This window comes from Odocoileus virginianus, unplaced genomic scaffold (genome assembly GCF_023699985.2).
Source record: "Odocoileus virginianus isolate 20LAN1187 ecotype Illinois unplaced genomic scaffold, Ovbor_1.2 Unplaced_Contig_11, whole genome shotgun sequence".
NCBI classification, from domain to species: Eukaryota; Metazoa; Chordata; class Mammalia; order Artiodactyla; family Cervidae; genus Odocoileus; species Odocoileus virginianus.
The window spans coordinates 557,306-582,132 of record NW_027224328.1 but is presented as its reverse complement, the minus strand read 5'-3'; the positions used below and the strand labels follow the sequence as shown (position 1 = coordinate 582,132).

The 24,827-nt window shown below is 40.7% G+C and overlaps 1 protein-coding gene and 1 long non-coding RNA gene across 2 annotated transcripts in view; one reads left to right on the top strand and one right to left on the bottom strand.

The window, feature by feature from the left end:
- The window catches only part of LOC139033961 (uncharacterized), a 79,593-nt gene extending 60,947 nt beyond the window's left edge, over window positions 1-18,646 (bottom strand). Inside the window, exons 1-2 of the long non-coding RNA XR_011486437.1 lie at window positions 18,527-18,646; window positions 6,266-6,406 (exon numbers count right to left, since the gene is read on the bottom strand). This is a non-coding gene — a long non-coding RNA (uncharacterized lncRNA). The remainder of the gene's footprint in view (window positions 1-6,265; window positions 6,407-18,526) is intronic.
- Window positions 7,071-12,055, top strand: NANOG (Nanog homeobox). The gene is given in 5 exon segments (XM_020898731.2): window positions 7,071-7,273; window positions 9,506-9,768; window positions 11,090-11,176; window positions 11,323-11,482; window positions 11,485-12,055. Coding segments are annotated over 5 exon segments (900 nt in total). The 5' UTR covers window positions 7,071-7,137; the 3' UTR covers window positions 11,739-12,055.
- Window positions 18,647-24,827: the final 6,181 nt, after the last annotated feature.

Sequence of the window (24,827 nt, the reverse complement as noted above, 5' to 3'; positions counted from 1 at the left end):
TGTTACTCTGAATGTGCGAAAACTAAAGGAGGGTTGTGAGCAAAGGAATAGCTTCAAGTGATATGTCTTTAAATTTTTTTTTCAAAGATGAGTTGAGAGGCTATTGGCCTAATCCAAGCAATATAGATGGTGGTTTGGTGAGGACCATAGCCTTGGAGATACTTAGGAAAGGTCAAGTGCAGCCCTATGTCTCTCTCTTTTTAAGAAAAAAGCATTTATGTTTATCTCTGCTGGGTCTCAGTAGCTGTTCAGGCTTTTCTCTAATTGTGGCGAGGGGCTACTCTCTAGCTGTGGTGCTCAAGCTTCTCATTGCGGTGGCTTCTCTTGCTGTGGAGCAGAAACTCTAGCATGCACAGGCTTCAGTAGTTGCGCTCCTGGGCTCTAGAGCACAGGCTCAGTAGTTGTGATGCACACAGGGCTTAGTTGCTCTGTGGCACGTGGGATCTTCCCGGATCAGGGATCAACCCTGTGTGTCTCCTGCATTGGCAGGCAGATTCTTTACCACTGAGCCACCAAAGGAAGCCCTGAGCTTTCTCTTTTCCCAGAGGACACAGGACAGAGGTAATTTCAAGCCCCCAGCTCTTTTATGACATGAACAGTAACAAAATAAATACATGTTCTTTGTTTAAAAAAATAACCATTTCTTGCTATCCATTGATTTTCTATGCCCTAGTCTATATGATGATCAAAAACAGTGGAAAAAGGAAACATGGAGAAAAAAAAAATTAGAAGAAAGAAATAATTGGGATTCTGGGCTGGTTCACAAAGATCCCTGGAGAAGGAAATGGCTGCCCACTCCAGTATTTTTGCCTGAGAAATCCCACAGACAGACGAGTTGACAGGCTATAGTCCAAAGGGTCAGACATGACTTAATGACTAAACAACAACAAATTGGATTCTGCTAAATTTTGATGGTATTCATCAACAAAGATGGCCTTAGAATTTTGCCCTAAGCAACCAGAAAGATGGAATTCTCATATGCCAAGATGGAGAAGACTCTAGGAGGAGCCTGTGTAGGAAGGAACATTGGAAGATTGGCTTGGGAAATATTAATTTTGTGATGCCTACTAGAACTTCAAGTGGAGACGTTAAGAAGGGAGTCGGATATAAGAGACTTAAGTCTCGGAAACATATCTGGGATAAAGACATACATGTGAAAAACAAAAGCATATAGATGGTATTTAAAGTCATAAGATAGAATTATCTGGCAGTCCTGTGGTTAAGACTGCACACTTTCACTGCCCAGGGTGAGTGTTCAATCCCTACTGAATGAACTAAGATCCCACAAGCCGTGTGACTGAAAAAAAAGTTATAAGATAGGCTGAGATAACTAGCAGTGACTATAGGTAGAGATTTCAGAACTAAACTTGCTGTGTGCTTTGCTTAGTCTTTCAGTTGTGCCCAACTCTTTGTGACCCCATGGACTATAGCCCACCAGACTCCTCTGTCTATGCAGACTCTCCAGGCAAGAATAACTGGAGTGAGTTGCATGCCCTCGCCCAAGGGATCTTCCCAACCCAGGGATCAAACCCAGTCTCGGGCATTGCAGGAGGTTTCTTTACTCTCTGAGCCACTAGGGAATCCAGAGAAGTAAACTTGGGTACATTCTAACTTAGATATAGGAGTGAGGGAGAACCAGAAAGGAGACAGAATCACCAGGTTAGTAAGAGGAACACCAGGAAAGTGCAAACTAATAAGGGGAGCGGATTTAATTCAAAACTCAGTCTTGTTTTGTTTTTTCACTATTCCTGTGATCACTTTTCACCTCTTAGGTTTCTCAACTCTAATTTCCAAAGACCTATTAAACATCTCCATCTGTATTTATTTATTAAAAGCACAAAACTTAAAAAAAAAAAAGCATAAAGCTTGAGCATACACTGCACATCAGATGAGGGGCTAGATGCCAATCAAGGTGCCTACAACACAGACACAACAGTGCCTTATACATAGCAAGAGCTCACTTGTACTCTTTCTTTCATCTTCCAGAGTCACCTTAACAGTGCCCACACATGTCCTGGCTGATGCTCTCAAGAGTATCAACAACGCCGAAAAGAGAGGCAAACGCCAGGCTGTGCTCCAAAGTCCTTGTCATATTTCTAATTGTGATGATGAAGCATGGTTACATTGGCGAATTTGAAATCATTGATGATCACAGGGCTGGGAAAATTGTTGTGAACCTCACAGGCAGGCTAAATAAGTGTGGAGTGATCAGCCCCAGATTTGATGTAAACTCAAAGATCTAGAAAAATGGCAGAATAACCTGCTCCCATCCTGTCAGTTTGGTTTCATTGTACTGACAACCTCAGCAGGTATCAGGGACAGTAAAGAAGTAAGATGAAAAACACATAGGAGGGAAAATCCTTGGACTCTTTGTCCAGGAATGTAATATACATACAATACAATACAATTACAATACGTTACAGCTGACTTGTTGGGAAAGATCCTGACGCTGGGAAAGACGGAAGGCAAGAGGAGAAGAAGGCAGCGGAGGATGAGACAGTTGGACAGCATCACTGACTCAATGGACATGAACTTGGGCAAACTCTAGGAGATGGTGAGGGACAGGAGGCCTGGTGTGCTGCAGTCCATAGGGTTGCAAAGAGTTGGACACAACTTAGTGACTGAACAACAATACATATGCATGCAAATAAAGTGCCTCAGAGGACAAAAAAATAGAACTCACTATAGATGAGTTCCAGTCATTTTCTCTCACAACCCCTTCCACTGCACCCTGCCTCTGAGCCATGTTAGGTGACCATACTGGAATCCATCATTTTCCCTAATGCCTTTGCCCAAACTGTGTATTTACTGGAATTCCCTTCCTTAGTCTCTCAACATTTTCCTATCTCAACTCAACTTAAGATCCTCTAAGAAGTCTTCTCTGACTCCCTTCCTCGACTCTACCTTCCTTGTTTATTCACCCCCAGTATCTCTTGTCTACATCCTGGTGCTGTTTGGTTGGTTTGTTTTCAATATTTATCACACATTTAATCTACTCTATGAAATGGTTAGCTCCTCAAAAGTAGAGATCATATTTACTTACTTGTTTCCTCTCAGGCTCATGCTAGGCACCTCTTTTACTATGAGCTGAAACAGCAACAAATAAATATTTCCTGGCCAATCAACTGTTAAATCACTAAATGTATACACATGTATGTACACTGCCAAGAAACTGTTACTAATAGAATGGGCTTATTAGGCAGAGTGAAACAATGTGAAGAGGAAAGAAATAGTAACAAAAATTTACATGAGAATTAAAAAAAAAAAAGTGAATGCGTACCAGTTTGGGCATACTCAAGCAAACTCAAGTGGACAAAGGGGTGAAGCCTAAAAACAATGATATATTAATAATATATTCAATAGTTCCACCAATAATAAACCATTGAATAATTCCACGTTTGATGTATATGCCAGGCCTGAGATTTGAGGGGAGGTCAAGTCTGTATTAACACTTGTGATGGAACTTCCTTGGTGGTCCAGTGGCTAAGACTCCACACTCCCAGTGCAGGGGGCCTGGGTTCAACCTCTGGTCAGGGAACTAGATCCCACATGCCGCAACTAAAACCTGCCGCAGCCAAATAACTAAAATAAATATATATTAAAAAAAAAAATACTTGTGATGACTGTTAGTGTTAGTCACTCAGACATATTCGACTCTTTTGAGACCCCATGGACTGTAGCCCACCAGGCTCCTCTGTCCGTGGGATTTCCCAGGTAAGAATATCGGAGTGGGTTGCCATTCCCTTATCCTTGACAAATCAACAAAACCCAATGAAAAGTTAACAGGACCAGCTCTCCTAAAAGGCTGTGTAGCCCAAAGTACATTTCTTTCTTTCTTTCTTTCTTCTTTAAAAAAATTTATTTTACGGGCTGTGCCAGGTCTTAGTTGCAGCATTTGGGATTAGTTCTCTGACCAGGGATCGAACTCAGACCCCTGCACTGGTAGTGTGAAGTCTTAGCCACTGGACCATCAGGGAAGTCCCACAAAGTGCACTTCTTGTCTATAAATAAGGTATAAATCATAGCTGTAAAATATTTCTCCTTTCTAGTATTTAGCTTTTTTTTTTCCTTCTCCTTCCCAGATGTTGCTCTTAGAACCATAAAATTTAATTTAAAATCATGATTTCACTGACTCATTTTTGCACTTGGGGCTCTGGACTCCAGCACATTATCACATACCCCTCCTCCACACACACAGCCCACCCTAACAAACCCACGGTACCTGACAGCTTCCAAGGCATTCTCAGCCTCATTCAAATTGCTTTCCAGGTCAAGGAATGTAGTAAGCCTACCTTCCAGCTACCAGCCCCCCGCCCTTTGGTCTTTCTCTCCGGAGGCTCTTCCTTTAGACACAATGGGACACAGGTAGGGGGATGGGGTGAATTAATCGCAGGCTTTCAGGCAAAGACCCCCACCAGCAAAGAACAAAACTTCGCGTACCAGCAGTTTAGAGAGCTGCAGGCAAACCGACGTACCTGGTGGCCTTGACTGCCCTCAACTACCAAACAGGGCTAATTGAGAGCCTGGAAGTCTAGTTTTCCCCCATTTAAACTTACTTTCCCCTTTTTATTGAAATGTAATTGATATATTAATACAATATTGTATTAGTTCAAAGTGTACAATGTAATAACTTGACATACGTATGTGTTGCAAATACATCACTGACTCAATGCACATGAGTTTGGGTGGGCTCTGGGAGCTGATGTTAGACAGGGAGGCCTGGCGTGCTGTAGCTCATGGGGTCGCAAAGAGTCAGACAGGACAGAGTGACTGAACTGACTGACTGATGTGTTGCAAAATGATCACCACAATAATAAGTTTAGATAACATCCATCACCTCACATTCTCCGCCCCCCTCCCCGACTTTGGCCATGCTGCATGGCATTTGGGATCTCAGTTCCCCGACTGGGGATGGAACACACACCCCCAGCAGTGGAAGCACACAGTCTTAAACACTGGACTGCTAGTGAAGTCCCTGACATTCCTTTTTTTTTTTTTTTTAAAGAAATCATCTTCTATTTCTAATGAGACAGAAGCTCTCTGCCTGAAACACAATGTATTCCACCCACCCTCTCCTTGAGGCCTCTCTTCCAGACTCTTTTCCCCTCCAGGATGGTGGTCCAAGAAAACAAAGATTACACAGAATTTCATTCCCTTGTTTGGACCCAGCAATAATCCTACTCTTGCAAGTTGGCATCTTTGTATTGTGAGTTAAACTCAGCTAGTGTGGGAGCTAAGCCAGTAGGTGGAGACCTGAGCGGCAGAGGGGATGGGAGGATTAGTCAAGAATTGTATTTTAGAAAAACGTATCATTGTAACTTGCCAAGGGTTTACTTTTAGAATTGGGAGATTGGAAACAAAGAAATCTTAAGATTCTTGAATGTTGAATTTGGGAATGAGAAGGAAAATTGAAGGCGCAGATGGTTATCTTTTGTCCATAAATATGTTAGTGCTGGAATTCAACTCTAAAAACTGTTTCTTTGGGAAATAAACCAAAAGAAGAAAGAGGATGGTGTGGGTTTTAAGGACCAGACGAGATTTCCATGCTGGAGAAGGAAAAGCTATTCAAACAAAGAGTCGGATGAAGCAAAAAAAGGCAAGATGAAGATGACTGCTTAGGAAGGAAAAATAGTCAGGAGGGCAAATGTTGGTTCTAAAATAAATCTATCACATTTGCTCTGGCAAGTCTATTCTGAGAATATCAATTGCCTTGATAATGTTCTTTTTTCCTTGTTTCCAATGCAGGAGACACAGGAGACCCAGGTTCCATCCCTGGGTTGGGAAGATCCCCTGGAGAAGGAAATGGCAATCCACTCCAGTATTCTTGCCTGGGAAATCCCATGGACAGAGACGCCTGACGGGCTACAGTCCTTGGGGTCACACAGAGAGGGACAGGACTGAGCAAGGAACGCTTTCACTTTTCTTTTCACAGGTCAATACATTTTATTATTTTACATCTAGTAATGTCCCAGGTAAAGAAGGTGGTGCTTTCATTCTATCATGCAACTGGATGCAACATCATGTTCACTGGATTAGAACAAAAATCTCATCAAGTATTGTCAGACTCAGAGGTCATGGGCATAGGGTCCTGAAAGAATTTCTATTAACAGCCATGGGTGTAGATCACGGACATGTCAAATGTTATGAACATTTTACTTTCCTTGATTCTTACAATAACACAGAGAAGGTACACATAAGGTACTTTTGCCCTTATTTGTAGATGAGGAAACCAAGACTTAGTAAAGTGGCTAAGCCAAGCACTTACGTGTTTATGTGTTTTTAGAAACCAATTTAAAATCCTCCACAGTCATGGTTTATGTTTGATGACTAACCAGGCTCCCAGGATCCTAGGTCTGCAGGTCCTTTCCTCTGGCTTTTGCCCTGCTGAAAAGACTTGGTGGTTTTTCTGAAAGCCAAAAACCAAGACAGAAGTTAGGTGGGGGTTGAAAACAAGTACGAATTTTTAACATCAGCTGATGCCTTAACATTCCATGTGTTTTACTGTGACCTTAGAGTGAACCGAAGAGGAAAATGGAGTTAGTTGCAGTTTTTGCCATAAACTAGCCTGATTTCGAGACCCTAAGGGGGTCTCAAATCAAGGGAATTAATCGTCCCAGTGAGAGTTTCAATCACCTTAGGTGGCCACAGGAATCGGAGGTGCATCTTTGACTTTTAAAAGGTGGAAACAAGGTGAAGCTAGGAGTATCTCTGCTGGATTCATTGTGCTTCCCATTTCCGAGGTCCTAGTTTTCCAGTTCCCCACCGGCTCTGGGTTACTCTGCAACTCTCTTTAGCATTACAATGGCCTTGGTGAGACTGGCAGACGGGATTAACTGGGAATTCGCTAAGGTGTGTGTGGGCGTGGGGTTGCCAGGAGGGGCGGGGCCAAGTATGGTTGAGCCTTACTTATAAATGTAGAGCCTCTAATTTTTTTTTTTTATTTTCCTAGATTGGACTGGTTGGCTCTTATCTCGCCTTTCATTCCGTCTTTTTTTTTTTTTTTAAAAATAAATACTTTCACACCTGGAGATCTTCACCTTTCTCTAAGTTCTTCTACCTAGATTCTTCAGCCTGGACTTTTCCTAGCATCTAGCATCTAGCTCTTAGGCTTTTTCCCATCTTCTTCAACTCAACAACATGAGTGTGGATCCAGCTTGTCCCCAAAGCCTGCTTGGCCCTGAAGCATCCAACTCTAGGGAATCTGCACCCATGCCTGAAGAAAGTTACGCATCCTTGCAAATGTCATCTGCTGACACCCTCGACACGGACACAGGTAAGAAAAGACTGAATCCTTGAGGGGCTAAGTTCCTTCAAGGAAAGAGAAAGAAAGGGACTGAAGGTCATTTGTCTCCCTCTTTGAGCCCATCAATATAAGCCGGTGTCATTATCTGTTAATCCTCTCGACACCTCTTTTCCAACGATAATCTGATGGGGTCGTGCGCTTTCCCTGGTGTCTCAGGCGTCAGGACCTGTGGATCGAGAGACGGGGGACCCGGGAGGAGCAGTTCAAATGTATACGGTGTATTTGAGAGTTTACGTGCACAGCCAAACACGATGTGATACACTGATGTGTAAAATCTTAGCGTCATGCCTAGCACCCGGTAACAGTAAATGTTACTGCTAAGCCAGAAGTCAGAACATCACCGCTTGGTACGGGTTAGCATCACCTTTTTGGTTTATTCAAGGTGTGCTAGAGATGCCATCGTTAATGATCCGAAACGCACCTTTTGGAAATATTTCACCTTTCTACTATACAAGTAGCCGTCGTGTCTTCTCCTAACCTCTGGATGTTTGGATATTACTGGGTAGTTTGTAAGCATCTGGTATGCTCAGGCCTCCTAAATTCAGGGGAAGTAAGTGTTCACCTCACCTTATGGTGGATGATTCCAGAAGGTTTAATAGGCTGCCTAAGTGGGTAAGCGCTCAGATCTGAAATCCAGTTTGGCTTCAAAGCTATGCTCTAGGGTACTCTTTCTGCCCACTTCTGATACCTATGTCAGAAGCTTTCTCTATCTCCTTTATACTTTAATAAAAACAATATATATATATATCTATGCTCTAGTACTTAAGCTTCTAACTGGTAACTGTGAATGTAAGAGATGCTCAGAATACTGTAAAGACAGCACCACCTTTTTTGGGAAATCAATTTGGCAGTCATTATTAAAAATAAAAAGGTACACTAGCCATTTACCCAGGAATGTGATTTTTAACATTTATGGTGTAAGACGGCCAAAGAACTATTTATGATTACAACTGTAGGACTCGGTTGTGGAGAAGGGAATAATTAAACAAAACAACTGCTGTGTTTGAGGCAAGATGTCCCAACTGAGATATTTGAGTGTTGGATTTTAATGTGAACCCCATTTACCTAAATTTTGTGTTAGTATCCTTTTATAATTTCACATGCTGAAAATACAGCACTTAATACAAGCAAGTGGGCATGTCCTCCTAGCAAGCTAACTGCACATTTGTAGCCTTGCATCCTGCATTGGAAGAGCACAGAGTCTTAACCACTGGAGCACCAGGGAATCCTAGAAAATTTTTAAGACACACCTCACCTCTAGTCATGAATTGAAGACTTTCCTACTTGTGAAATTGTGATCTTTTTTTTTTTAGTTGTTGCTGTTTAAAGGCCTGTCTATTTATTCCATGACAAGCGTAAAATTAAAGTTGAGCACTGGGAATACCTGTGTACAAATAAATCTAATACAGGAAATAAAGTCTCAGTTACAAAGTCAATAATATATGTCAAGCCCTGTGCTAGACAATTTTTGTCTGTTACCTTGTTTTGTTACTTCTAAATTTTGTCTGTTGCATCATACTAATCAATGGAAAACCTCCATGAGATTTACAACATGGGAAAGATGGCAAATATTTTACAATTATACATGGAGTATAACCTTTACAAATTGTAAATAACTATATTGTACACCTGTGATTTACATATTATACAGCAAGCATATTTCATTAAAAAAAAAAAAACCCTATGATAAGCTTGGCCCAATTGCCAAACCAAACAACAACAAAAAACTCCATGAGGAAGGGATAATACTGGAAATGAGACCACAGAACTAACCAAGGTCTGGGTTGCAATAGGAGTTTATTGGAATTCACATTTTCTGACAGTCCTGGTATTAAGACTGGGTAGTAAACTGTTAATTCTATAGGGTCCCCAAGAATCTGGATCATCTGTTTTATCAGAGGTTTGAGTCCCCCTTTGCTTCCCACCCAGAACAGGGGAAACTGGTGAGCTGCAGTCCACGGGGTCACAGTCTGGACAGGACTTAGCCACTGAACAAAAACTGCTTCCCAGCAGCACATGATATTAACCATGTCTATTACATGTAAAATGTTTTTTGTGAAAAACTTGGCAGAGTGTTCAGGATCGCTCAAGAATAAAGTTATTACCTACTATCTCACTCTGAGGACTTTTAGTAGTGCTTTGAAAACAATGCATTTTTAATATTTGAAGTTTTAGAGAAAAGTGTTGTTTTATTCCCAACAGTTTCTCCTCTTCCTTCCTCCATGGATCTGCTTATTCAGGACAGTCCTGATTCTTCCACAAGCCCCAGAGTGAAACCACTGCCTCCGTCTGCAGAGGAGAGCACAGAGAAGGAAGAGAACGTCCCGGTCAAGAAACGGAAGATCAGGACTGTGTTCTCACAGACCCAGTTGTGTGTGCTCAATGACAGATTTCAGAGGCAGAAATACCTCAGCCTCCAGCAAATGCAAGAACTTTCCAACATCTTGAACCTCAGCTACAAGCAGGTACAGTTGTTTTGTTGTCTGTGCAATAAGAAATAAAAAATAAGGGATTTCCCTGGTGGTCCAGTGGCTAAGACTCAGCACTCCCAATGCAGGGGGCCTGGGTTCGATCCCTGGTCAGGGAACTAGATCCCACATGTCACAACTAAGATCCAGCACAGCCAAATATATTTTTTGGAAAAAAAAAAAAAAGAATGTTTATGCACCCCTACAAATAAGTTAATTTTTAACAATGAAAATGGAATCTTTTTGTAATGTGTTTTGTGACCATCTTCCTTTCACTAAATATCTATTGCAAATGTGTCATAATTTATTAAACCATTTCCCTTGTTAAACAAGCCAAAATTGTGAAAACGTTTCCAATTTTTCCTTAAACAAAGGAAAAACACACTCCTATCATCTTGAGTTAGAAGAGTCTTAGCCAACCACTGGTTCTCATTAAAATTAAAGTTGCATGTTTTATCTGTATACATCTGATTACTGATGAAGTTAGTCATTTTTCATATATTAATTGGCTAGTTTATTCAGGCAAATGGTTTTCTATTTCTGGTACCATACTTGGAAAGTCCTATCAAATGATCTTTATGTATAGTTGTCCTTGTGAAGTATGTTTCTTAATTCTTGAACTAAAATACCATTATATTAAATGTAAATGTGCTAATATGAAAGAGGGGGCTTATTATTGCAAACAAGTTACTTTCAACTGTGACTAGAACAGTATGGGTAGACATTTAAATGTGAACCTCCTAGTTGGTAGCCATACTCACAGTGTATCTAACTGGTTAAGTTTATTAAACATAAGTTTACTAAAAAAGCCAACTGACTTGAAAGGCTTGAAGTTCACTCACAGATTCAAGATCAGGTTTGAGATAGTTGTAGTTATCAGGAAAAAAACCAAACCTTAATATTTGGTTCCTACTTATCAATACATCCTGCATTACTAATATTTTATTTTTAAATTTATTTGTGGGTTTTGGGGTTTTTTTTTAATGGACTTCCCTAGTGGATCAGACAGTAAAGTGTCTGCCTACAATGCAGAAGACCCGGGTTCAATCCCTGGATCAGGAAGATCTCCTGGAGAAGGAAATGGCAATCCACTCCAGTATTCTTGCCTGGAAAATCCCATGGACAGAGAACCTGGTAGGCTACAGTCCATGGGGTCAAAGAGCTGGATACGATTGAGCAACTTCACTTTTAGCCATGTAGATGTAGCACATGGGATCTTAGTTCCCTGACCAGAGATTGAACCCACGCCTCCTGCATTGGAAGACAGGAGGTCCCTACTAATACCCTAAACTTTTTCTGGTTATCTTTTCCTTGTCAGGTGAAGACCTGGTTCCAGAACCAGAGAATGAAATGTAAGAAATGGCAGAAAAACAACTGGCCAAGGAATAGCAATGGCATGCCTCAGGTAATAACAGAAAACTTAAATTTTTCTGCTTTTTTCCTAAGAAAGACTTTTTAGTTCTGTCTATTGCTGCAGCATGCAATCCCAACATGGACAATTCTGAACTTCCAAGTACTTTTTCAGTTAATTCATTCTTCTTTCTTCAAAAGGGCCCAACAACAGCAGAATACCCAGGCTTCTATTCCTACCACCAGGGGTATTTGGTGAACTCTCCTGGAAACCTGCCCATGTGGGGTAACCAGACCTGGAATAACCCCACGTGGACCAACCAGAGCTGGAACAGTCAGTCTTGGAGCAACCACCCCTGGAACATCAGGCCTGGTGTCCCCAAGCCTGGAATAACCAGCCTTGGAACAATCAGTTCAACAACTACATGGAGGAATTCCTGCAGCCCGGAATCCAGCTCCAGCAGAATTCTCCTGTCTGTGATCTGGAGGCCACCCTGGGAACTGCTGGGGAAAATTATAACGTAATACAGCAAACTGTCAAGTATTTTAGTTCCCAGCAGCAAATCACGGATTTATTCCCAAACTACCCTCTCAACATACAGCCTGAAGATTTGTAACTAGGCTATTTGTGACGGCTATTATATGCAATCTTAACCTGAGCAGAGACTGTATATTCTCTAGAATTTTTCTCGTTTTAGAATTCTGTACCGCTTCCCCTTAGGAAGCTGCTTTTCACTATATCTTCTGTGTCAATTTGAGGGAAGCGTAATGAGTCCAATAAGAGGTTTCAGAAGCATTGTACAACATGACAAAAGGTGTCTGGCTATAGATAACTCGATTATAGCATTTTGGATATAATATATAATATTTTCGATACTTTTAGGACCTAGAATCTAACTTCAGGCACAGGGAGCAAAAGTACAAAGACGTATGATGAGGATTATTCATATTTTCTGGGATGGCAAGGCTTTACTTGTTAAGAATCTCAGTCCTTAAGATGAAGGGCGCTTTACTGATTTCCTCCACCCCTTTTAGCTATCCTACTACAACCCCTAATTTGTTCATCACTATTTTTGGAGAACAATGTTTTGTATTTTGCCACATCATAGTAGTACCAGTTTGGCAGGTTTGTTGTTTAAGTACAAATAAATAAAAAATAGCCATTTTACATTTAGTTGTCTCTCCTCGATTTCACGCAGTGATTCAAAGAGTTAAAAATCTGACTAAACATGGAAAACTTTTTTTAAAAATTTATTTGGCTGTGTTGCGGCATGTGGGATCTAGTTCCAGGACCAGAAACTGAATCCAAGTTCCCCTGCCTTGGTAGCTGGCAGTCTTGGCCACTGGACCATCAGGGAGGTCAACATGGGAATATTTTTTGATATGGAAGGGAATAAACTAATCTCTAGGCATCCAGGAAACTAGAAGTGAGTAAAGGAAAGGTAACCAGATACACAATATTAGGTGGTGGGTTAATTAAACCTGAACAAACTTACTTCCTTTCTGTGTAATATTGAAACCATAAAATCTGTGGTTTACAGTTAAGGAAGAATGCCACCTCTGGAAGATCTGGAGCAAAGGTTTGTAAAGAAGCAAAGTGGTGGGCAATGGAGGGGGAGGAGGGAGCTCTCCTATAGCACAGGACAGGGCCTGTGACTGCTCTTCTGCCAGAAACAACCGTTAGGGTTCAGCTTAATCTTATTTATTCTAATTTTTTATGTAAAATTCAGAATGGTTCTTTAAAATCAATAAAAATTATTTAGAGTATAGCTGCTTTACATTGTTGCGCTAGTTTCTACCGTACTAGCAAGGTGAATCAGCTCTCTATACCCCCCACTTTTTTTTTTTGCATTTCCTTCCTATTTAGGTTACCACAGAGCATTGGTGGGAATAACCAGAGTGGTTTTCTTATTTTCCTCGTGGTTCCCCTAGTTTTCCAATTTTTATCTATTCATACTGTCCAACCCAATGAGTTTAGACATTTGACTAAAAGAGGAAGTCAGTGAAAATTTCTATCAATACCAAAGTTCAATGCAATATTCTTTTTGACTGGCAGATCTGTGGGTTTTGTGCCAAGCAGCATATTTAACCGAGTAGATAATGGAAATAGAAAGCACTGACTGATTGTATCATCAGTCACTTTAATATTTATAAAATTCTTGGCTGTAAACAAGTGCACAAGATGAACTGACAAATTTGAAAAAAGCATTAAATGATGAACCAGAACGTGGAAAACTTGGGAAAATAGTTACTGCAAAGTGTTACTGGGGGTGGGAGGAGGCTCAAGAGGGAGGGGGTATATTCATACACATAGCTTACTCATGTACAAAAAGACAACATTGTAACTTCATTATATTCCAAGTAAAGTGGTAGAACCCAGGAAACACTAAATTTAGTTTTCCAGTACTGAGATGAACCATTGTTACAGTTTTTTTTTTTTTTACAACTTTGTGGTTTGGATTAAGTGTAGCTATAAAACATTGGGAATAGGTAAGGAACAGCTAATTTAGGAAGATTTATTAGTGCCAAAAAGGATAAGAGCACCTATTATGTTTAAAACATCATGCTAGATAATGAAGATGGAAAACAAGACTGGAGGAAAAGGAGAAAGCAGAAAATAGATCGAATTTTGATGATCACTAAATGGCTACCCACTCCAGTGTTCTTGCCTGGAGAATCCCATGGACGGAGGAGCCTGGTAGGCTACAGTCCACGGGGTCGCAGAGTCGGACATGACTGAGCCACTTCACTAACTTTTGACAATCAGCCATTTTACAGAAATGCTGTTCATCTATTTAAAGCCTGGAGCTTTTGATTGCAAAACTAAAAGAATCATTAAAAACTAAGCAATAGAGAAATACAAAATGAAGTGAGTCTAGTAAACAATATCAACAAGAGAGCATATATTCCTACAGGTGTTTTAATATATGTAATATGGGTGGTTTCTATATGTTGATTTAATAGGCTTATGTAAGAGGATTATACCATGCATTTTCTGCTGAAAGGCTTTTATCCACTTTACATTTTTCAGCCTCTTTGCATGTCAAAATTGAGAGATCTGAGGTAATTTAAATAATAAAAATTGACAATTACATTCAAGAACGGAGTCCCTATTTTCCTTATTAAACATAGTAGTTAACGTTGAGATGGTTTCTTCCTCAAATGTTCTTTCAAAATATTTCTGCTAATGAAGAGTGAAATTCAAGTTAGTCGAACCAGGGAAAGATTTTAAGTTTTTTGGTGTTTCCTAATATCTCAGTGTGACTTTGTCATTTCCTTAAAAAAGAAAGATTGTTACTTAACTTTAACTAACTCTGACATCTTTCCTGACATTTTCATGCATACACCTGACATCAACATAACTCACTTTTCCTATCCAGATAAATTATATGCATTTTCTGCAACTCACTTTTTCTAACTAAAAATAAAAATCTCCACATCAATGAATTTAAATGCTGTATTGACACATACTAAATGCTGCAATACATATCGCAAATACATTAATTTGCTTCTGTTTTGGTTATTTGCCATTACAAATCAAGTTACTAATAACAACAGCAATTTAAAGACTTTAAATGTTTGCTTTGGGTCATAGGATTACCAAGAATATAAACTAGTATAACTGAAGGAGACCGGCAAAAAAGGAGATTGTCACCTGCCAGCCTCTCCCATCTTTCCACATCCCTTCTCTTTAGAAAATTTTGATCTCTCCATCCTCCTCCCTAGGGGAGGTGGATGTCACTTCTAGTGTCATTTTACTGCATTATATTTTAGCTTTGTCTTGATTTTCAGCTTGCCTCTCCATTTCAGTTCATGCCTGAACGAGAAGCACACGGGGCTGAATTTGCCTAAGTCTTCTGAATTCCACAGCCTGGATTCAAAGCCCAAGAGGGGGAGGAGTAGAGGCCTTGCTTACTGAATTTCAAGCACCCAATTCTCAGGGTGAAGGACAAATTTCATCCTGTTAGGAATAATCCTACTATTCAGAAAACTCGGTGTCTGGGGGGGGGGGGGGGAGCCATGATGTGAGACCCAAAGGTAATGGCAGACAGCCGCCAGACGGGGCAGGAAAGGGGGAGGGCCCTTAGCAAATACTGCTGGCCCCCCGGGGCCCAAGGAGAAGCCTCAAATGGGAGATAAAGGGAATTTGTTAAATAAAGAAGCAGTTGGGGCCGACAAAAGCTTCTGGCACAGGAAGTGAGTCCGACTGAGGAGACCGAAATGTAGGCATTTGAATAGATGCCTTGGTGTGAGGCTGAGGTGAAACCAGACTGGAAGCAACAGCAGCTGGTGGCGAGCTCTTCCTTTAGGGGTTCCCGGTTTCTGGGTGTTTGATGTGGCCTGGGAGAAAGTGTCCTTGAGAATTTAAAAAGGTTAAAAGCTTGGGAAATGAATGCAAGGTAGCTCTACCTCCAAAGTATAATGACCAAGCAAGGTATTGAACAGAAAAATCTCACAGATGAAATCAAGATGCTAGAAGCCTATTGAATGAATTAAACTGGGACAGGCTCATGCACTTAGGGTCTCAAGGGGGAATTATAGAAAGGTTGGCAGTGTTCATACAACCCATGTCTTGGGTGCAAGATGTGACAGGGACTAAGGATGTGGTCAGACTGAATTAGGGCCACAGCTTTGCAGAAAAAATGTAGCTGGACAGAGTCACCCAGGCTTTCTCCATGGGGACATTGAGGGCAGGTACTCCTGGCCATAAGTATAGCTTTTCTTAGCTTGATGAGCAGCTGTGGAATTTATTTTCACCACTTTGGTAGAATACAAGTGGTGTTGGAATGGGTGTTACCAATGAACCACCAATTTAAAAGCTATGGATGGTGGCACAATCTGATCAGAGAATTGTGCACAAGTTGATCACAAATCCTGTGACCCCCTCCCTCACCTGGCTTTTAAAAGTGCTTCTCTGAAACCCTCTGGGGAGCTTCTGACTCTTCAGGGCATGAGGAACCTGTCTCCTTGCGTGGCTTTGCAATAAACCTTTCTCTGTTCCAGAAAATAAATACATAGATAAAATCTATGGATGTTGGATGCCTCTGGTACATAAGGATATTTAGTGTTGGACTAAATAAGAGTACTGATGCCTCTTGCTCCTCTGGTCCCATTCTGTGTTCTGTGTACTTGTACTCTGCCTATCCAAATCAGTCATACTTACTTAGCTACAGTTAAGGATTAAGCTACAGCTATATAGGGATTCCCAGGTGGCTCAGTGGTAAAGAATCCACCTGCCAATGCAGGTGACACAGGAGACTCGAGTTAAATCCCAAGGTCGGGAAGATCCCCTGAAGCAGGAAGTGGCAACCCAGTCCACTATTCTTGCCTGGAATACCGCGAACAGAGGAACCTGGCAGGCTACACTCCACAGTCACAAAGAGACACGACTGAGCACTCATGCACACATAGGTTACATAAATTACATTTGTTTTCCACTGTCATAGTGAACATTCTCAGACAATACAGTAAATGCACTTTATACTTGATGAGTCACCCAATTCCTGCCCTTCTGCAATTCCTTCATTCATTCTTAGCTTCCCCCAGATCCTAGTTCTCATTTTTCAGGTCTCTTATCCGTCCTCAGTCACTTGACCCTACAGTCATACTTAACATTCCCCAAATTGTGTAAGACTTTGTGGATTCCTTCAGTGTTGTCTGATAAACCATTAAACACAAATGCACTCATTCCCACGGATTCCTTGATCAATTTCTATCTCATTAAGTCAATAAAAATGGTTCCCTTTATCTATTGAGACTACCCTCTATAGAGAAAAAGCCCTTGTGTAAATATCTGCTGTATCAGTCTTTGTCAGGATAAGAGAAAAATGACTATTATTCTTAACTCCATGACTGGCTCTGTGCTGTGCCTTTCCTTACGCTGTTTGCAACTTCCAAAAGAACTGTGAAAAAATCAAGTTTCAACTTGGAAGAAAATACTTATAAATGTATTTCACACTTATGCTGGCTCATAGCACTATAATCCACCCTATTATCATAGCTAGAAGCCTGATCATTATCCTAAGATATTTTCTTTCACCTACCATATTCAAACAGTTACTCTTTGGGCAGGGTTTTTTAAATTGAATTATACTTTGATTTAACATTATAATTTGATTTTAACATTGATTTACAATGTTATGTTAGTTTCAGGTATACAGCAAAGTGATTCAATGATATATATATTCTTTTTCAGATTCTTTTCCCTTATAGGTTACTACAAAATATTGAGCAGAGTTCACTCTGCTACACAGGTCCTTGCTGGTTATCTGTTTCCTATACAGTAGTGTGCATATGTTAATCCCAGGCTTCCCAGGTGGCACTAGTGGTAAAGAATCCATCTGCCAATGCAGGAGACATAAGAGACACGGGTTCGATCCCTGGGTTGGGAAGATCCCCTGGAGGAGGACATGGCAACCCACTCCAGTATTCTTGCCTGGAGAATCCCATGGACAGAGGAGCCTGGCAGGCTACAGTCCATGGGGTTGAGAGTCAGACACGACTGAAGCGATTTAGCATGTACGCACACACATATGTTAATCCCAAATTCCTAATTTATCCCTCCCCCTGACTTTACCCCCCAACCATAAGCTTGTTTTCAATGTCGGTGGGTCTATTTCTGTTTTGTAAATAAGTTAATTTGTGTCATTTTTATAGTTCATATATAAGTACTATCGTAATGGTATTTATCTTTCTGGCTTATTTCACTTAGTATGATAATCTCTAGGTCCATCCATTTTGCTGCACAAATAACCACTAGTTAAGTCTATCTCTTTAATATTTTTCAAACCAATTAACAGGTTTCCATATTAGCTGCTACTACTGAGGAACTAGTGGGTAATCAGGTTTTTCCACACTCCCCCAAATATTCATATGAGGAAGAGATTATTAAAATCAATTTTGTGCATAAAAAAAGAAGCCAAGAGCCTAAGCAACATATCAAAGATGGTACCCAGTAGGGATGGTCAAAATCTAGACTCAAACCCTTAATTACCTGACTCCAAAGCCCCAGATGTTTCTTTGCTAGACAATTTTCCAATGGAGAGACATAAATATAATGTGGAAAGAGATAGACCAAAAAGCAATATTTAAGGAAGGAAAATTTTAAGGAATTTTCACTTGCTATTATTGGAATTTTTTTACAGCATATATTATCAGACAAAAATAATAAATATCTCCATTTGGAAAGAACAGGAGTAGCATGTTTGGGAATAAATAATTACCAGTAAAAATAACTTTTTTGAAACATGAAAATAGGTCATGTATTTGTCTTATTACCTTTAGAGCAGAATCCTGGAACTCTGGGTTCTGAACCACAGATCAGACAAGGCTGCTTTGGGCAAAGTCCCCAGAGGCAGCATTACGTTCACTTGGAGGGTCACACCTCCCCCCAGGGGTCCATTACCTGTTCTGGCTCACCAGCTGCCTGCTTTAGAACCTTGGGAAGTTTCTTTCTTATCACCAAATCTTCCAGGACAAGGAAATATTTGTCTAGACATGTCCCTCAATTTTGTGTGATCTACATACGATGGTAAAGATACACATAGATATGCCTGATGAACTGGGGGAAGGTCCTAAAGGGAACTAACTGGAGACCATGAAAGTGAAAGTGGAGACCATGAGAGGGGGTAAAAAAGGGAGCGAGTTCTCTGGTGGTCCAGTGGTTAAGACTCTGCACTTCCAATCAAGGGGATGTGAGTTTGATCTTCAGTCTGGGAACTAAGATTCTACGTGCTGTGCGCCCCCCCAAAAAAAAAAAAAAAATTCTTTTTTTTTTTTAATTAAGAAAAAATGAGAAAGCTTATCAGAGTAAAGGACATTTGTTTGAAAAGTGACTCATAGTAGTGAGTAGTGAAGGAAACACGCAAACATTCTTGGCTGAGAGTGATGAGGTATTGTAACGGACGTACAAATTGCTGGGGACAAGCAGAAATGAGATCTGCTGTTACGGGTTTTAACTGAAAGCATTATCAATCTCCTTCATATTGTTTGAGTGTATCAGCAGCAAGACTGGGACAGGGGTCCAATAAGAAGTACTGGAAAAAATAGAAGCAAACCTTCTATTTCAAAATGTCCACGGAGGGAACTCTATTCAGTGTATCAGGTTTCTCCACTCTGAAGTTGTTCTTTTCCCGCCTTTTCCATATAGGACTTTGGGGAAGGAAGTCACTGTCTACAGCTGTCGTAGCCACCCATTGCGGAAACAAACTCACTCACAAGCACAATGCAGATAGTGGAGTGCGGTTTATTACACAGGGCCCAAGGCAGAATCTCCTCTTAGCCAAGGACCCCGACCAGTTTTTGTGAAAACCTTATATACCCTAAGTGTATGTGCCCAAACCCACCTCCCCAAATTCCCTGAAACTAGTCTGAACAAAGGAAAAGAAAGATACAATCAAAGTTAACCCGTGATTCATATGCCTTAAGCCTAGGTAGTTAACAGTGGACAATTATCAATAGGCCTGTGGTCATACCCCAATAAGCATAATAGAATTTATGATTCTATTTGGTTACACAGACAATTAGGGTATTCTTTTAGGCGACAGAGAGTCTAGGTACAAGCCCTGGGGCTCTTCCATCCGGGAGGTCTGGTTTTCCAGTTGGTTTGTCCTTTCCATAGATACTGGGCTCAAAGTCCACAGTCCGGCCCAAGAGGGAGTCCTGCTTTCAAGATGGATCCTGTTCTGTTTCCTCCTTCACGGCCTCACTTAAGGAATGGGGAGTTATGCCTTCCCTCTGCACAAGGTTGAATATTCTCTCCTCCGAAGTGCAAATTCACTGAGAACCATTGTTTACAATCTTTTTTAGAAGGGTCTTGGAAGACGCAATTAGTAATAGGTAAGACCAGGCTTTTTTTTTTTTTTTTTTTTTTCATTCCCATAGTGTTCACAGGGTTCTTGAGGCAAGAATACTGAAGTAGTTTGCCATTCCCTTCTCCAGTGGACTGCATTTTGTCAGAACTCTCCACCATGGACCATATGCCTTGGGTGGCCCTTCCTCTTCTACTTTCTGAAAGAGCTTGTGTGAGATCAGTATTATTTCGTCCTTAAATACCTGACAGAATCCATCATGGGAATCTTCTGGACCTGAAGATTTTTGTGGAGTAATTTTTGCTAACTAATTTATTTGACACATGAAAAGTTAATCAGATTTTCTGTAACCTCATGTCTGTTTTGGTAATTTATGCCTTTCAAGAATTTTTTTTTCCATTTCATCAAATTGCTGAGTTTTGGTATAAAGGTATTCATACTAACTCTATATTTCTCTTCTGATGTCAGTAGGCTATCCCATTAAAAAATAGCCAATATTGGTAAATTGAGTTTCCTCTTTTTGTTTCTGTTCAGTCTTCTTACTGATTTATCAAGTTTATTACTCTTCAAAGAACAAATTCTGACTGAATTTTTTTCTCTAGCCTGTTTTCTATTTCAATGATTTCTGTTATTTTCTTACTTCTACTAACTTTGTGTTTGTTTGTCTCTTTGAGTTTTGTAAGGAAAAAACAGGGCTTCCCAGGTGGCCCAGTAGAAATATCAACAACCTCAGATATGCAGATGATACCATTCTAATGGCAGAAAGTGAAGAGGAACTAAAGAGCCTCTTGATGAGGGTGAAAGAGAGAGTGAAAAAGCTGGCTTGAAACTCAGCATTCAAAAAATTAAGATTCTGGCATCTGGTCCCATCACTTCATGGCAAATAGAAGGGGGGAAAGTGGAAGCAGTGACAGATTTTATTTTCTTGGGCTCCAAAATCACTGCAGCCATGAAATTAAAAGACGCTTGCTCCTTGGAAGAAAAGCTATGACAAGCCTAGACAGTGTATTAAAGGCAGAGACATCACTTTGCCGACCAATGTCCTTGCAGTCAAAGATGAAATTTTTTTTTTTTTTAAAAGCTAAAGTTTTTCCAGTGGTCATGTATGGATGTGAGAGTTGGACCATAAAGAAGGCAGAGCATCGAAAATTGATGCTTTTGAATTGTGTTGCTGGAGAAGACTCTTGAGAGTCCTTTGCACTGCAAGATCAAACCAGTCAATCCTAAAGGAAATCAACCTTGAATTTTCATTGGAAGAAGCTGAAGCTCCAACTGACCACCTGGTGTGAAGATCTGACTCGTTGGAAAAGATCCTAGTGCTAGGAAAGATTGAAGGCAAAAGGATAAGGGGGTGACAGAGGATGATATGGCTAGACAGCATCACTGACTAAATGGACATGAATTTGAGCAAATTCCCAGAGACAATAGAGGACAGAGGAGCCTGGCATGTTGCAGTCCATGGGGTCACAAAGAGTCGGACATGACTTAGCAACTCAACAACAAAAAAGGAGAAAAAAGTTTAATTGATTTAAGTCTTTTAAAAAAAAAAATCTTTCTTTTTAAATATTATGTAGAGCTATAAATTTCTCTCAAAGCACTGATTTAACTGCATTTCACAAATTTTGATATATAGCACTCTTTAATCATCCATTTGGAAATACTTTCCAATTTTCTTTGTGATTTTTTTATTTTGATGTGAACCATTATTTAAAGTGTTTATTGAATTTGTTATAATATTGCTTCAGTTTTATGTTTTGGTTTTTTGACCACGAGGCATGTGGAATCTTAGCTCCTTCACCAGGAATAGAACCTACACCCCTTGCATTGGAAGGCGAAGTACTAGCCAACAGACCACCAGGGAAGTCCCGTGACTTATTTTTTAACCAATAGATTACTTACTTACAAGTCTGTTTTCAAATTCTAAGTACTTTGTGCTTTTCCAGTCATAATGTCATTATTGATTTCTAATTCAATTCTGTTGTGCTCAAAGCATATATTCTGTAAGAGCTGTGTTTTGAAATTTCTCAAGACCAGTTTTACAGCCCAGTATATTGTTTATCTTATTGACTACTCCATGTGCACTTGAAAATAATGGAATTCTTCGGTCATTGGATGTAACAAGGTATAAATGCAGCCTGAGTAAAAGTGGCTGGTGATATTATTCAAATTGACTATATACTTGCTGGCTTTTTTTGAATAGCTGCTCAATCTGTTACTGAGCCATGGTAGTTAAACTTGACTTTTTTTTTTTTAGCAAACCGTGAGGTATATGGGATCTTAGTTCCCAAACCAGGGTTTGAACCTGTACACCCTGCAATGCGGGAGACCCAAGTTCGATCCCTGGGTCGGGAAGATCCCCTGGAGAAGGAAGTGGCAACCTACTCCAGTATTCTTGTCTGGAAAATCCCATGGACAGAGGGGCCTGATGGGCTACAGTCCATGAGGTTACAAAGAGTCGGATACGACTGAGTCACTTCACTTCACTTCACCCTGCATTGGGAGCATGGAGTCTTAACCACTGGACCCCCAGTGAAGCCCCTAAATGTCTAATGTTCCACACTCATGTCATGAAGCCCCTCTTTTTCTATCTGCCATTAAGCAAACCTTGGAGTATGTCTTCAGTGTATTCATGTATATAAAGGTGCGCCTATACTTTTATTTTTTATTATTTTTTTAAACTGCTTTTTTTAATTTTTGGCTGCACTGGGTCTTTGTTGCTGCACAGGCTTTTTCTCATTGCAGTGAGTGGGAGTTGCTCTCTGGTTGTGGTGAATGGGCTTCTCACTGCGGTGGTTTCTCTTGTAGCGGAGCAGGGGTTCTAGGGCCCTTGGGCTTCAGTAGTTGCAGCGGATGAACTTATGTACCCCGTGGCATGTGGACTCTTCCTGAAACGGGGGGTCAAACCTGTGTCCTATGCATTGGCAGGTGGATTCTCAACCACTGGACCACCAGGGAAGTCCTATAATTCTAATTTAAAATTTTGAGTGCTGGTACCTAAGTCATTTATGATAAGCATTTAACTTACATCTGATACTGTGCTGTGCTTAGTCACTCAGTAGTGTCCAACTCTTTTTGATCCCATGGATTGCAGCCCGCCAGGCTCCTCCATCCATGGAATTCTCCAGGCCAGAATATCGGAGTGGGTAGCTGTTCCCTTCTCCAGGGGGTTGTCCCAACCCAAGGATCGAACCCAGGTCTCCCGCACTGCAGTGGATTCTTTACCGGACTGAATCACCAGGGAAGCCCACCTCCTATACTACAGTTCTCATAGGTGACAGTGTTTTATTTAACTTAGCTTCTGTGACTTTTGTCCAAAGAAAATTGATGCATTCTTGGATGAATCTGGAGCCACTCAGACGTTGAGGTCAGTGGAGGTGGGGCTCCAGGGTTTGACCAGGCGTGCATATGGTCAAAGAGCACGGTGCCCTACATCCATCAGGTACCACGGAAACTCCCTTTTCAGGAGTTTCCTGAAATTGATCTGTTTTCAGGCAGAGATCATACACTGACCCAGTCTGTCTGCTTACCTATCTTTATGTAGCTTCTTTGTTATTGCTGCTTATTTGGCCCCCAGAAAACTTAAGTCTACGGATCTACTTTGTATTAATATAATTAGCCCAAGGGTCAGGATGGGAGTCGACTCCTACCTAGTTCATCGTAAACTATGTATTTTCCTTTCTGCCTAATTTGAAATTGGTATACCAGAAAAAATTAAATTGGTGACTTTGTTCTTGTTTTGGCAAGTTTTCCATCATGTCTATAAAGCTCTAACCAAATTTCAACTCTCAGAGCTTCAATCAGGTAGAATGGACACTATGCCACTAAGCAAACATGTAGCAATTTAGGAACAAAATGTACTTCAAGAGTAATTAGAGGGACTTCCCTCCTGGTCCAGTGGTTGAGAAACCACCTCCAAGGCAGGGGGCCTGGGTTTCATTCCTGGTCTGGGAAGATTCCACATGCCGTGGAACAACTAAGCGTGTCAGCCACAACTGAGTCTGCAAGTCTAAAACCTGTGCTCCAAAACAAGAGAAGCAACTGCAGTGAGAAGCTAGTGCACCACAACTAAACAGCAGCCCCACCTGCCACAAATAGAGAAAACTTGTGCTCAGCAACGATGATCTAATGCAGCCAAAAATGAATTAAAAAAAAAAAAAAAAGTCTCCACCTCCATTCCAGGGAACACAGGTTCCATTCTTGATTGGGAGCTAAGATCCCAAATGCCAGGCAGCGTGGCGAAAAAAAAAAAAGTTATTAGATGCTTCTTACTATCATGAGCATCCTGTGAACTGCAAGTTAATGAATTGTGGAGTACAACCTGCAGGAAATCCTCCTTGATTCCAGGAAGATTCCAGCAGCTCACCTTTAACACCTAGAGGGCACACTGCAGTCTTACTTTCAAGGACTCACTTGCTATCCCAAGTTCTTCTACAGAATGAGCACAGACTGCAATAGGCTATTTTTCCTGTCTCTTTTCTCTAAAGGAAAAGGCCTCAAATAATTGGCAAACTCCTGCAGAGTAGGGCACCAAATAACAAAAAGATGAATGGACTGGACTTAAAAATTAAAACTTTTATAGACTATCTTAACTGTTGTTGTCTGCATGTTTGTGTCCGTCCAACTCATATGTTGAAATCCTAATGACCAATGTGATGACATTAGTTTGTTGGCTCCTTTGGGAGCTGATTAGGACATGAGGGTGGAGTGCTCACGAATGGGACTAGTGCATTTATAAAAAACAAAACAAAACCCACAGAACAACCTCTATGGAAAGCAATTTAGCCCAATCTACCAAAATTGCAAATATCCATACCCTTTGACCCATCAATTAACTCCATATTTAGCATATGTACTGGCATGTGTGTGACATGATACACTTACAGAGTTCTTTAGTGC